Source organism: Acinonyx jubatus, chromosome E1 (genome assembly GCF_027475565.1).
Source record: "Acinonyx jubatus isolate Ajub_Pintada_27869175 chromosome E1, VMU_Ajub_asm_v1.0, whole genome shotgun sequence".
NCBI classification, from domain to species: domain Eukaryota; kingdom Metazoa; phylum Chordata; class Mammalia; order Carnivora; family Felidae; genus Acinonyx; species Acinonyx jubatus.
In genome coordinates, this window is record NC_069397.1 from 41,825,367 (window position 1) to 41,840,494 (window position 15,128).

At 41.9% G+C, this 15,128-nt stretch overlaps 1 protein-coding gene across 1 annotated transcript in view; it reads left to right on the top strand.

Annotated features, from left to right (window-relative positions):
- Positions 1–952: 952 nt before the first annotated feature.
- Positions 953–15,128, top strand: part of DBF4B (DBF4 zinc finger B) — a 32,586-nt gene continuing 18,410 nt past the window's right edge. Inside the window, 3 exon segments of the mRNA XM_053212756.1 lie at positions 953–1,474; positions 1,959–2,024; positions 14,448–14,602. Of these exon segments, the coding sequence (XP_053068731.1) occupies positions 1,453–1,474; positions 1,959–2,024; positions 14,448–14,602 (243 nt within the window). The 5' untranslated portion in view covers positions 953–1,452.

Here is a 15,128-nt window from a genome sequence, read left to right on the forward strand (position 1 = left end):
GGAAGCTACTCGAGTAAAAATAGTGTTGGGGTGCCTGGCTGGCTTAGTCAGTAGAGCATGCAACTCTTGATCCAGAATCATGAGTTTGAGCCCCACATTGGGGATAGAGTTTACTTTAAAAAAAAAAAAAAAGAAAAAGTAGAAGTTGTGTTAAAAATTGACACAGTGCTTCGGGCAAGAAGGTATTGTGGCTTGAACTAAGATGGTAGAGGTGGTCTGATGCAAGATGTACTTCGGAGTTGGTAGAATTTGTTTCTAGAGTGGGAGTGGGGATAAGCTGAAGTAGGATAACCTCTAGGTTTTTGTCTTGAACAACTGAGTGGATTATGTGACATTTACTGAGATGGAGAAGAATACCTGGGGTTTTTTGAAGCGTGGGACAGTGAAAGAAATGTTCTGTTTTGAATGTGTTGAGCCGGAGGTGTCCATTAGACATACAAGCAGAAATGTCCAGTATCCACTTGAATATAGAAGTCTGGAAATCAAGGGAGAGATCCGAACCAGATGTAGAAGTTCTGCAGGCATTAGCACAGAACTGATTGTAAAGCCATGGAGTTGAATGAGGCCTCCTGGGAAGAAAGTGCTAATATGGAAGAGAATAGGACTAAGGGCTAAAGCCTTGGCATGCTGCAACATTATAGGTGGAACAATGGCTTCAGATTCAGCAAAGGAGATTGTGGAGCCATTAAGGGAAGGTGCAGGCTCGTAGAAAAAGGAGCAAAATGAAGAAACTGGCTCAGGAAGGAGGGAATAGTCTCCTTTAATGTTCTAGAAGTTGGATCAGTTGAGTACAGCAAAGTGACCATAGGATTTGGGAACGTGGAAGTTACAGTTGACCTAGACAAGTACAGTTTTAGTAGAGAGGTGAGGGTCACACTAATTACATGAGCTGAACAAATGAGGAGACACCTCTTTTGAGAATTTTTTTTGTTGGGTGGGTAAGTGGAGAAAAGGGAGGGAAACAAAGATGTGAAGATGAAATGATGTGTATGTGAAATTTTTTTGTAAATGCTCCGTGATAGGCCTATTTTGTTATTATCGAACTCCTAGGAATTTCAAACCAGCTCAGTGTGAAGAATCATGAAAACTAGGCTACCACTAGTCCTCAACTTCCTGTCTGTTAAGGCGCAGAGTATCTCCACCCAATGAAAAGCCAAGAAATGAAGGGAAGGGACGGATGGAGAACGCCGGCCGGAATAGGAAGGGAGAAGGGAGGTTTTGCTGAGGTTAACATTGACCTCGCAGGGCCACCGTAGGGCAGACCCTCGCAGCTATTACGCTGTATTAGGGGCGGGGCCGACAGGAAATTTAAACCCGAGCCGCGGCCCAGGGCGCCTGGAGACTGGTCGTGTACTTGCGGAGAGGCCACGGCCACTCGGTCGTTTGAAAAAGCTCATGGAGCCCGCGAATACACTACGGAGACCTTGAGGAGGGAGCCAGGAAAGAGTACGGATGCCGGGAAGGGGAAGATGGGGTAAGAAGGAAGGTGGAAGGAAGGGGTTAAACGAGTGTAGAGAGGATAAGAGATCGGGAAGGTGCACAGGAATTGGGGAGCTGATAGGGGCAGAAGCTGAGGAGCGTAGAGGAGCCGAGAAGAAGGGCTTACTGGCGTTGAGGAGGTAGAGGTCTAAAGGTGGCAAGTTGGGACTGAGGGGACAAGAGCCTGGAGGGAAGCACAGGGATTGAAATACAAAAGGGGTGGCCAAGAGGCCATGGGAGTGAAGGCGCAGAGTTCTAGAGGGGGTGGCGGGATTGAAGGACAAGAGACACGGGAGGTGAGATGGGATACGGATTGTGATGGAGTTGAGTCTTCCTTTCCGCCCCCCCCCCCCCTTCCCCGAGAGCCGCGCTGGGGGGTTTGCAGGAATTGGGAGGCCGGGGGTGGGGGTTGGGGGAGAGGGTAGTAGAAGGTCGAAGGCTAATGAAGGTGGTTCTGATGCTGTTTTGTCCTTTCTCAGGTGACGGCAAATTCTCAGAGCTGCAGAGTTCTATGGCTGAGAGTAGGCTCCGGGCTCCTATCGTAGGTAGGTAACAGGTCAGAACTAGGGATGCGAGGTCGAAGTTGGTACTCCTGCACCAAGTCTTTTGGAATGAAAATCATGGTCGAGAATTGTTAGCGCTATTGAGGTTTCCTAATTACTTAGTGGCTCTGAGTGTGTGTATATGGAGTGATGGCATGAATCACTTAGGAATTCGTGGTAAAGGTCAAATAAGAGCTTTCAGTCTGATATTACTAACAAGATGAGCAGATGGAGAGTCAGGATAGAGTACCTTATTAAGCTCATATTCATGGTTATTTTTACCATAAACCCACCGAAATAGACAAGTATTGCAGCCATACTCACTTCCGTCACTTCCTTCCCCTCCCCTAGTTTCTTCTAGTTTTAGTTCTGGATTGTTAGAGATACAAGCTTTGGTTGCCTTTGAAACAGCAATACACTTTACTAAGTTATTTACTCTTTGTTTGCTGGAGGACTTTCTCCAAGAGTGTTTTCAAAAGGGGGCTTTATGTGATAAACTTTCTGAAGCTTGTGTGCCTGAGAATATCTTGATTTCTTCTTCATGTTAAATTCTTGAGTCAAAGTTTTTTTCCTTCAGTATTTTCTTCCTGCAAAAAGTAGATGTTGTTGGGGTGCCCAGGTGGCTCAGCAGGTTAAGCACCCGACTTCAGCTCATGTCATGATCTCACCGTTTGTGAGTTCCAGCCCCACATGGGGCTCTCTGCTGTCAGCGCACAATCTCTTTCAGATCTTTTCTCCCTCTCTCTCTCTCTCTCTCTCTCTCTCTCTCTTTCTCTCTCTGCCCCACTTGCACGCATTCTCTCTCTCTCTCAAAAAAAGGTGTTGTTGATAATTGATGTAGGTCTGATTCTTGTTTCTTTGTAAGTGATCTGCTTTTTTTCTTTTTCTTTTTAATGTTTCTTTTTTATTTTTGAGAGAGAGAATCCCAAGCAGGCTCTGCATTGTCAGCACAGAGCCCAACGTGGGACTTGAACTCATGAACCCGAGATCATGACCTAAGCCAAAATCAAGAGTCAGATGCTTAACCAACTGAGCCACCCAGGTGCCCCCTTGGCCTACTTTTTTTCATTAGAAGATTTTAGATGATTATCTTCATATTTGTTCTTAAAATGCACTGTAATATGACTATGAAATTTGAAGGGTTTTAAAAAATTTTTATTATAGTTTTATGGTTTCATAATTTTAAGAGGCTAGGTCTATGTCTATGTCTCTGCCTCTCACACACCTGCCCCCCCCCGCCTCCTGTTTCCTACTCTCTAGAGTGCCATTGTTTACAGCTCTTACAGCTATTTCTTCCAATATTTACCTAATTATTTCTAAATAGCATGCCCATACTGCCTTTGTTTTCTTTTTTAATATTTAAAAAACAATTTTTTCTTAATCTTTATTTATTTTGAGAGAGAGACAGAGTGTGAGCAGGGGAGAAACAGAGAGAGAGGGAGACACGGAATCCGAAGCAGGCGCCAGGCTCCAAGCTGTCAGCACAGAGCCTGATGCGGGGCTCGAACCCACGAACTGTAAGAGCATGACCTGAGCCGAAGTCAGACGCTTAACCGACTGAGCCATCCATGCGCCCTTTAAGATTTTATTTTTAAGTAATCTCTACACACAACATGGGGCTTGAACTCACAACCCCAAAATCAAGAGTTGAATGCTCTTCCAACCCAACCAGCCAGGTGCCCCTGCTTTTGTTGTTTTTAACTTAAATTATATCTGTTGACTTCCTAGTATGGAAAATAAAGATTTTTTTTCTGTCTCCCCACTTAGCACACACAAACACACACATTTTCCTCCTCTCTTCCTCCTAGTGCATATGTAGTCATCTTTGATTGGTCATTTATTTATTTGCAGGATGGTGATTATGTTTATTCACAGATGACCCATGTAGTAAACTAGGAAATATGCTTCATTTTCTTTTCTTTTCTTTTCTTTTCTTTTTTTTTTAATGTGTGTTTATTTTTGAGAGAGAGACAGAACAGGGGAGGGACAGAGAGAGAGAGAGGACAGAGACACAGAATCCAGAGCAGGCTGGTTCCAGGCTCTGAGCAGTCAGCACAGAGCCTGACGTGGGGCCTCGAACCCACGAGCCGTGAGATTATGACCTGAGCCAAAGTTGGACTGACTGGCTTAACTGACTGAGCCCCAATATGCTTCATTTTCTATGTATGATCCCTAATTCATGTTCAGACTCTTACCAGAAGTATAAGCCTTCCCTCAGTATTTTCACGCTCATCTGAGAATCCATCAGTTTCTTCTTTGTCTGGAGAACATACCTTCTGAAACCATTTATCTTAGTACTCTAGTCTGGTCCAGCTGAGCGCTAGGCTTGTTGCACTGATTTCATCCTAGAAACTCCCTTCATCGTTCTGGGGATTTCCCTTGGTTTTTCCTGTGTAGGATCCCCTCTATCATAAATTCCTATGTTTTTCTCTCTACATTTACTTCCTCATCTTGATAGAGTACCCCTTCTAGTATAGCTTCCTGAGAAAGGGTACTAGACAAATTTTTCAAGACCTGCAGGTCTTACAATTCTTTATGTTAACTTATATTTGAATGATAGTTCAGCTGGTTAAATAGTTCTAGGCTGCAAATAATTTTTCCCCAGAATTTTGAAGACATATTCCACTTTTTTCTTTTAAGTGTACAATCTTTTTGTTTTCTTTAATTTTTTATTTTGGACGGGGAGGGGCAGAGGAAGAGGGAGAGAGAGAATCTTTTTTTTTTTTTTTTTTAACGTTTTTTATTTATTTTTGAGAGAGAGACAGAGTGTGAGCAGGGGATGGGCAGAGAGAAGGAGACACAGAATCGGGAGCAGCTCCAGGCTCTGAGCTGTCAGCACAGAGCCCAAGTGAGGTTTGAACTCACAAACTGTGAGATCATGACCTGAGCCGAAGTCGGACGTGGACGTTTAACTGACTGAGCCACCTAGGCGCCCCGTGGAGGGAATCTTAAGCAGGCTCCACACCCAGCTTGGAGCCCAACTCGAGGCTCAATCTCATGACCATGAGATCGTGACCTCATCCAAAATCAGAGTCAGACGCTTAACTGACTGAGCCACCCAGGTGCCCTGTTGTAATTTTTAATTCCAGTATAATTTACATGCAGTATTCTGTTGTTTCATATGTACAATATAGTGATTCAGCCACTTTCCACTTGTAGTTTGTAGTGTAGGGCGAAGTCTGATTCTGTGAATATTTCTACCTTCCTCCTGACACAACAAAGGCCTAGACTGGTCTGTCTCTGAACCATCCCTGTCCCCATCTATAGCATTATTGCCATCTAGCAGCAATATGATTATTGTGTGTCTTTTTTACTTCCAAATTAGTCATTATTATCATTATTGTTTTATACAGTGATTGTTTAGATTTATACATATTTTTGGCAAATTTTTGGCATTTCAGTCCTTGTGGGTCTAGCTTCCTTCATCCCAAAGTACACCTCTGCGAAGTCCTTCAGTAAGAAGTGGTTGGGGAATAAATGGATTTTCTTTGTTTGAAAAATGTCTTTATTTTGCCCTCATTCTTGAATAATTGCCCAGTCAGATATAAATTCTAACTTGACATTTATTTTCTCCCAGCATTTTAAATACTTATTTTAGTGAAATAAAACATTTAATAATTTAATTATTTTATGGTCTACAGTGACTCTAAAAGCTTCTATTCGAAGCTGTTGGGGATCTAATTTTGCTCTTTATTTCTGCTGATTCTTACCCACAGTGGTTTGTTTCCTTCATGTGTTTTATAATGTTGGAGGGTGAGTTAATGTTTGATGATGCTTTATATGAGGAAATTTTGGGAACCCTGAGCTAAGCTGTGCCTCTAGAATTGATTTGCATTTAGTTACTTGAAAGTATGCCAAAGGTGTTAGGAGCTGGGATTACTTTTTATGTTAATTTCTCTGTTTGATGGTGATGGTAGTGGATTCTTAGACCACATAAGTAATGTGAATTTGAATTCCAAATTCTTGGGAGACATATGGTTATGAATTCTCAGAGAAGACATTTTTCTTGCAGAGCCAGGCTAAGAAAGTATTCCTTTTAAAAGGTCTCTTGGTGGATGGATTATTTTCTGATTTACCTTTTCTCCTAGATCCATGTGGGATTTCTCAATTCTAACTCCTCACTCTAGGCAGGTGCAAGACCTTATCTCCTGATCTCCTGGGCGTGTCAGGCTCATCAGTCCCAAACCCTTTGCTTTTAAGCCCACAAACTCCCTCAGGGCAGTCAGCATTGGCTTTCCCCACTGTGGTTTTCAGTTTTCTCATTATTTGGGGTCATTTGTGGAATCTTACTTAATGATTTTGTGAACTTAGCAGTTAGGTGGGATTTGTATTTATATTTTAACTGGTATTTTTAGATATTTTGTATTGGAAAGGCTTTTTTTGTTTTGTTTTTAATGTTTATTTATTTTAACAGAGAGAAAGAGAGCATGTGGCAAGGAGGGGCAGAAAGAAAATCCCAAGCAGGCTGCACACTCACTGTCAATGCAGAGCCAAACTCAGGGCTCGATCTCAGGAACTGTGAGATCATAACCTAAGTGGAAATCAAGTCACGCTTAACCCACTGAACCCCTGTATTAGGAAGGCTTTTAAATTACTGGTCTCCAGTATTACCTGAAATGAAGCCAAAATCCTGTGTTTTGTGGGGTTTTGTTTTGTTTTGTTTTGTTTTTTCCTCTTTCTCCTTAATGTCCTGAAATTTCTTGACAGTGTGCCCTGATGGGGGACTTTTTTCATTCATGGAGCTGGTACTCGGTGGAAACTTTCATTCTGGAAACTCCTTTTCATTCTGCAACATTTCTTTCTTTTTTTTTTTTTCATATTATACATTTCTAAAAAGTTTTTCTTTTCTTTTTTTTAAATGTTTATTTATTTTTGACAGAGAGAGAGAGAGAGAGAGAGAGAGAGACAGAGCATGAGTGGGGGAGGGGCAGAGAGAGAGGGAGACACAGAATCTGAAGCAGGCTCCAGGCTCTGAGCTGTCATCACAGAGCCCCGATGCGGGACTCGAACTCACAGACCATGAGATCATGACCTGAGCTGAAGTTGGATGCTCAACCAACTGAGCCACCCAGGCACCCCAAAAGTTTTTCTTGTGCTTCCTTTTTTATACTTGTCCATGTGTTTATGGAACGCAATGTATTCCTTTATCTCTCCAAGGATATATAGGGTATTGTTTTTAGGTTTCTTCTGCTTTCCTGTATTGTCTCAGGTTTCTTCTGCTTTCCTGTATTGTCTCTATTTCCTCTAAGTCTTTTTTCTGTTTGGTAGTTAGATTTCTTGTTAGAAGCTTTCTTTAAATATCTGATCTTTGATTACCCATTCATATTTAAAAGTGAGGCAATGCGGGGCGCCTGGGTGGCGCAGTCGGTTAAGCGTCCAACTTCAGCCAGGTCACGATCTCGCGGTCCGTGAGTTCGAGCCCCGCGTCAGGCTCTGGGCTGATGGCTCAGAGCCTGGAGCCTGTTTCCGATTCTGTGTCTCCCTCTCTCTCTGCCCCTCCCCCGTTCATGCTCTGTCTCTCTCTGTCCCCAAAATAAATAAACGTTGAAAAAAAAAAATTAAAAGTGAGGCAATGAAATGCCAATTGGAAGGGGGTTATCAGTTGGTAGATTTCATTGTAGGTAATCATGCTGGAACCTGGCAATTTGGGGGGGGGTGTCTTTTTTTTTTTTAGTTTATTTTTGAGAGCGTGAGAGAGTACACAAGCAGAGGAGGCGCAGAGAGAAAGAGGGGGGACACAGAATCCGAAGCAGGCTCCAGGCTCTGAGCCGTCAGCACAGAGCCCCATGTGGGGGGGAGCTCAAACTCATGAACCATGAGATCATGACCTGAGCGAAGTCAGACGTGTGACTAACTGAGCCAGCCAGGTGCCCCTGTCCTTTTTTTTTTTTTAATGTTTACTTATTTATTTTGAGAGAGAGAGAGTGTGCCAGCATGGGGAGGGGCAGAGAGAGGATCCCAAGCAAGCTCCGCACTGTCAGCGCAGAACCCAACTTCAGGGCTCAATCTCACAAACCATGAGATCATGACCTGAGCCCAGATGCTTAACCGACTGAGCCACCCAGACACCCCTTGGGGGATATCCTGTATTTCAGGCTGCTATAACAAAACATGGTAGACTGAGTGGCTTAAACACATTTATTTCTCATATTACCAGAGGCTGGTAGTCCCAAGATCAAGATACCAGTAGATTTGTGTTCTTGGTAAGGGCTCGCTTCTAGCCTTGCACATGACTGCCACCTCACTATGTGGTTCACATGAGCTCTTCTTTGTGCCCTCATGGATGGAGAGAGAGAGCACGCGCTCTGGTCTCTCTTCTTGTAAGGACACCAGTCCCCTTAGGGGAGCTACACTTCATGATCTCACCTAAACCTAACTACCTTCCAAGGGGTCACTTCCTACTACTATCACATTGCGGGTTATAAGTGTGGTTGTCCGCATTCTGGGAGTTCATTAGGGGATGAGGTCTACAGGTCTCACCATTCATCATGTGGATATCCTCTTAATCTTCTGTGTTTTCATTGGGACTTTATCCCTGCTCTCACCTGTGCTCAGTTTCCTCTAGTCCAGGGATTTTTCATTCTCAGCATTATTGATGCTTAGGATGAGATAATTCTGTTGCAGGGGGTTGTCCTGTGGCTTATACAATGTTAAGCAGCATTCCTGGCTTCTATCGGCTAGGAGCATACCCCCTAACAACCAAAAATATTTCCAGACATTGTCAAATTTCCCCTGGGGGCAAAATCTCCCTCAGTGAAGAACCACTGCTGTAGTTTGTATTTATTTATTTATTTATTTATTTATTTATTTATTTATTTATTTATGGATTCCTTGTTCAACGTGAGGCTTGAACTCACGACTCTGAGATCAAGAGTCACAAGCTCTACTGACAGCCATCTAGGTACCCCACCATTGCTGTAGTCTTCTGCCAGGGTAGGGGAAGGTTCTGGGTATCTAGCCGTTCCTTTGAAAGGCTTCCAGATAACTTTTTCAGCCCCCCATTTCACTCCAGCATTCTCTTCTGGTCCCTCCAGTTTCAGGGCCTTTCAGCTCCAGCTTGCTTCTCGTTGGCCTTAGATGCCACTTTCTCTGGTCTCCTGCCTGTTTTCCACTCATCCATCTGCTTTCCAGCTTCCACAGTTTACTGGCATCTCTTGTCTCTTGTCATCTTGCCAGTGTCTTTGTCCATTTTTATTCCTTTTTTTTTTTTTGTCATTTTTAGTAGGATTTAAGGAGAGAACAAAAGTTCTCATATTCCTCCTCCATATTTATTCAGAAGCCTAGACCGTTGCTTCTTCAAATGTTTTCTTCTCTCCATTCTTTTTTTCTTTCCCTTTGCAGCCCCTCTGTGATGTTGCTTACACTTCTATTTCTGTCCTCTCCATTTCTTTATCTCCTCTCGATACCTTCTGGAAGAGTCCCTCCACCTGAGCTAGCAGCTCACACTGTGTTACAAGATTTAACTCCCATCTATTTAGAGTTTGGTTTTTTCCCTGTTCATTCTTCACTTTAAAGAAAGTTCAGACTTAGAAATTTCAAAAACAGGGGGTTCCTGTATACTCCTAGCCCAGCTTCTTCCAAATACTTACATCTTATGTAACCATAGTACAATTTGAAAACTCAGGAAATTATAATATTGATAAAATATTAGTTAATCTATAAATCTTATTCAGATTCTACTAGTTGTTTCCTGGCATCTTTTTTTCTGGTTTATGATCCAATCCAGAATCACGCCCTGCTTTGAGTTGTCATATCTCCTTAGCCTCCCTTCTATTTGGGAGGAGGTCTTCTTTATTTGTTGTTCATGACTTTGGTACTTCAGAAGGACAGAATGCCCCTCAATTTGAGTTTGTTCACTATGTCCCTATGGTTGGATCTAGGTTGTGCATTTTTGACAGAGAAGTGATGTTGTGCCCTTTGTAGGATGTGGTGTCAGAAGGCACATGAGTGGCTAAGGCTCATCACTGGCCACGTTAACTTGATCATTTGATTAAAGTGGTGTCTGGAAGGTTTCTTCAATCATAAGTTACCATTTTACCTTTATAATAGTCTTGAAACTATACAAATACCGAGGTTTGTTTATTTATTTATTTTTTTACTCTGATCATAAATGATCTTTACTGAAGCATGCCTATTCTTGTAGCTCAAAACAAATATTTTAAAAGAATGATATACCTAATAAAAATTGACATGAGTGTCTTATTTAAAATTATTATAGGGAAAAAAATAACAAATAAAATAAAATAAAATTATAATAGGGGCACCCGGGTGGCTCAGTAGGTTCAGCAGCTGACTTTGGCTCAGGTCATAATCTTGCAGTCCACGAGTTCCAGCCCCGTGTCAGGCTCAGAGCCTGGAGCCTGCTTCATATTCTGTGCTTCTGTCTCTCTCTGCCCCTCCCCTGCTCACATCTGTCTCTCCCTCTCACAAAAATAAATTTAAAAACATTAAAAATTTTTTTTCATAAATAAAATCATATTAAAAACAAATAGACATTTAGAAGATATTTGTCATTTTAGAAAACACAGGCAGTAAGAATTAAACTAACTTTCCAAACTCACTGCCAGAATTAAAATTGCATATCACAGAAATGTTTAGTAAAAAATATTGACCAACAGATTATAGCACAAAAGTTGAATAAATAAAAGCCTTTCTGATTCTTTTACCAAAAAATCATGAACTATTGAATTAACAATAGAAAGTTCACATTAACTTCAGAAAAAAAGGGCATCTACGCAAAGCAGTCAAGGTGATCTGTAAAATGCAGTGTTGTATTTACACTGTGTATGATCAACTGAATGCAATAAATTACTCTGGAGGACTTTTTTTTTTTTTTTTTTTGTATTTATTTTTGAGAGAGAGCGAGACACAGCGAGACAAAGTGTCAGCTGGGAAAGGGCAGAGAGAGAGAGGGAGACACAGAGTCTGAAACAGGCTCCAGGCTCCTCACTGTCAGCACAGAGTCTGACATTCGGCTTGAACCCACGAACTGTGAGATCACAACCTGAGCCAAAGCTGGATGCTTAACAGACTGAGCCACCCAGGCGCTCCTGTATTATTTTTTTTAATGTTTATTTTTGAGAGAGAGAGTGTGTGCTAGTTTAGGAGGGGTGCAGAGAGAGAAGGAGACAGAGGATCCGAAGTGGGCTCTGAGATGACAACAGAGAGCTTGAGGTGGGACTCCAAACTCCCGAGCCGTGAGATCATGACCTGAGCCAAAGTTGGACACTTAACCAACAAAGCCACCCAGGTGCCCCACAAATATCAAATTAAAAAAAAAAATTTTTTTTAACATTTATTTATTTTTCAGAGATAGAGAGTGAGCAAGGAAGGGGGAGAGACAGAGGGAGACACAAAATCCAAAGCAGGCTCCAGGCTCTGAGCTGTCAGCATAGAGCCTGACACAGGGGCTCGAACCCACAGATCGCAAAATCATGACCAGAGCCGAAGTCGGACACTTAACTGACTGAGACACCCAGGCACCCCTAAAAATTGTTTAACGATAGTTTTTTATTGAGGTATGATTCATATTCTATATAATTCATCCATATTATCACAATGCCTGTTAAGTTTTTAAATATCCCCTCAATACGATTATGTGACACAATTTACAATATTTGATTTACTGCATATGGACTGTCCAAAGGGGGTGGGTACTAATTATTATCACTCTTTCAGAAGTGAAGAAATAGAGATTCAAAGACATGAAGTGAGATTGTGACTTGCCTAGAGTTACACAGCTAGTAAGAAGCAGAGCAGGGACTCACAACAAGGTCTCTTCTGTGAAATGTCAAGGTGACTTTCCAGTATTTTCTGTCTCTGAACTAGGGCTTTCAGGGAGAGATTTAGGGGGCCAGAAGGTAAGTGCCTGAAGGTCAGGTGCCAGCTGAGGATGGGAGAGCAGGCTCTGGTTTGGGGGGAATAATGCTGATATGTAAGTCAACATCTCTTCCCTAAATAGTTCCCAGTCTGATGGGGAGTCCAGGGGTTCATCCTGAAGGAGTAAACAAGAATATGAAGCTGAAAAATACTAGGAGGAAAGATGATAAGTAATGTGGAACTCAGAAGAAGAAAGATACTGAGGAGGTGCAAATGAGTCTGACTGGGCAGTAGCAAGGAGCGATGCAGGAATTTATGGAGTCAAGGAGTTTTAGGAGATTTATAAAAATACCTGTTCCAAACCCCTCATTTATTTATTTTTTACTTTCTAATTTTTTTTTTTTACATTTATTCATTTTTGAGAGACGGAGCATAAGCGGGGGAGGGGCAGAGAGAGAGGGAGACACAGAATCAGAAGTAGGCTCCAGGCTCCAAGCTGTCAGCACAGACCCTGATGCGAGGTTCGAACTCACAAACCGCAAGATCATGACCTGAGCTGAAGTCAGAAGCTTACCCGACTGAGCCACCCAGGCGCCCCTATTTTTTACTTTCTAAACGGCCAAGTCAATGACCCAGTTTTTTCAAAGTTTATTTATATACCTTGAGAGAGAGGGAGAGAGAGAATCCCAAGCAGGCTCCGCACTATCAGCACAGAGCCCAATGGGGGGCTCGAACTCACGAACTATGAAATTTTGACCTGAGCAGAAATCAAGAGTCAGATGCTTAACTGACTGAGCCACCCAGGCGCCTCAAACCCCTCATGTAAAATCCAGCAGTTTTATTAACTATATCATGGTGTTTGCTGTTCTGGGTCCATTTTTTCAACTATGTGATAAACTCTTCGAATTTGTTAGTTCAAAACATTTTTTTATTTCAGGGAACTATGATTTTAGTATTTGGGGATTTTTGTTGTATTTTTTGTCTTCAGGGACTCTCATCTGTATATTAGAAGTTCTTTGCTTCAGTGGTTGTCACATTCTCTTGAATCCTTTTTATCTCTTCAAGTTTCGGGTTTTTATTTTAAGTTTTATTTGAGAGAGACAGAGATAGTGTGAGTGGGGGAAGGGCAGAGAGAGGGAGAGAGAGAATCTCGAGTGAGCTGTGCACCATCAGCGCAGAGCCTGATGCGGGGCTGGAACTCACGAAATCGTGAGATCGTGACCTGAGCCAAAACCAAGAGTCGGACACTTAACCAGCTGAGCCACCCAGGCACTCCTATCTCTTCAAGCGTTAAGGATTTTTTATGAAAGTTTTCAATCCTGCAACAAAGTCTAAAGACTTTTACATTGAGCATTCATATACACACCATTTAGATTTTATCATTGACATTTTAATATATTTATTTTATCATGATGGATTTCTTTTAATGTTTATTTTTGAGAGAGAGGGGAACAGATGATCCAAAGCAGGCTCTGCACTGACAGCATCAAACCTGTTGTGGGTCTCAAGATCATGAGATCATGAGATCATGACCTGAGCTGAACCTGATACTCAACCAACTGAGCCACCCAGCCGCCCCTATCATGATGGATTTCTATTCATTATATTTTTGATACATTTCAAGGGATTTGTAGACAGTACCTTTCTCTCTAAATAATATAGCATGCATTTCATTGATCAGAATCCCATATGTATTTATAGGTTTTTCTCTTTTATATACAAAGAAATGCACAAATCTCAAGATTATATTCACTGAAGGGTTGGGTTTTTTGTTTTTTGGATTTTTTTTTTTTTTAGCTTTATTGAGGTGTAACTTACCCACTATAAAATTCATTTGTTGTATGCTTTCAGTGATTTTTAGTTACTTTACAGAGTTGTACATCTAATACAATTTAATTTTAGAATATTTTCATTACCCCAAAGAGAGCCTCATGCCCATTTTCAGTCACTTGTTATTCCCACCCTCGGTCTTAAGCAACCACTAATCCAATTTCTATTTCTGTATCTTTTCCTTTTCTGAACATTTCATATAAATGCAATCATATAATATGTGGTCTTTGTATCTGGCTTTTCTGACTTAGCATGTGTATGAGATTCATCCTGGTTGTAGCATTTGTCAGTGGCTCGTTTTTTTTTGTTTGTTTGTTTTTTTATTGGCCCAATAATATTCCGTTGAATGGATACACCACATTTTGCTTATTATTTTATTTACACTTGAATTATTTCCTATTGGCTGAATGAATAATGCTACTATGAACATTCTTATACATGTTTTTATCTGGACATACAGTTTCGTTTCTCCTGGGTTTATGCCTAAGAGTGGGATTGCAGGGTTGCATGTTAACTTTATGGTTAGCATTTTGAGAAGCTGCTAAACTATTTCCTCAAGTGGCTGCACCATTTTAGGTTCTTGCCATCCACGTACCAGGGTTCTGATCCCTTCACATCTGGGCTTCATGAAGGTAGGAATGAACGCCAGTCCCAGGTTCATCTTTATGTGCCCAGGGTCTAGCGGGGGCATGCCACAGAGGCTGTCGTTGAGCGTTGTTCGGCTTGCGTGACTCTCAGCCCATGCTTCTCACTTTGTTCCCTTTTGTTCTTTCCTAGGGGCTCAACTGGAAGTTTCCAGTTGTCTGGAAAAATGCCGGATGAGCTCTGCAGATGCTGGGAGGCAGCCCTTCTCTGGAAAGTCCTTTTATCTGGATCTGCCTGCTGGCAAGAGTCTCCAGTTTTTGACGGGGGCCATCCAGCAGCTGGGTGGGGTATGTAACCTGCTTGTGACTTGTGATATCATGTGCCTTTGTGGGTTATCGGGCAGGAGCTGGAGAGGGATTGTATCTGTGACTTCTAGGTATTTGATATCTTCGCTTCTGGACTCTTAGTTTTCACAGCTTCATTTTATTATTATTTTTCTTTTTTAATATCTATTTATTTATTTTGAGAGAGAGAGGTAGAGAGCGAGCAGTGGAAGGGTGGAGAGAGAGGGAGACAGAGAATCCCAAGTAGGCTCCCCACTGTCAGCATGGAGCCCAATGCAGGGCTCGAACTCACGAACTGTGAGGTCATGTCTTGAGCTGAAATCAAGAGTTGAAGGCTTAGCACCCAGGTGCCCCTTTTTTCACCGCTTTCTTGAGATGTAATCCATATACCATACAGTTCACCCATTTAAAATGTACAACTCAATGGTTTTTGGTGTATTCACAGAGATATGCAAGCTGTGTGAATACACAATTTTAGAACCTTTTCATCACCCCAAAAAAGAAAGCCATACCCGTTGTCGGTCACTCC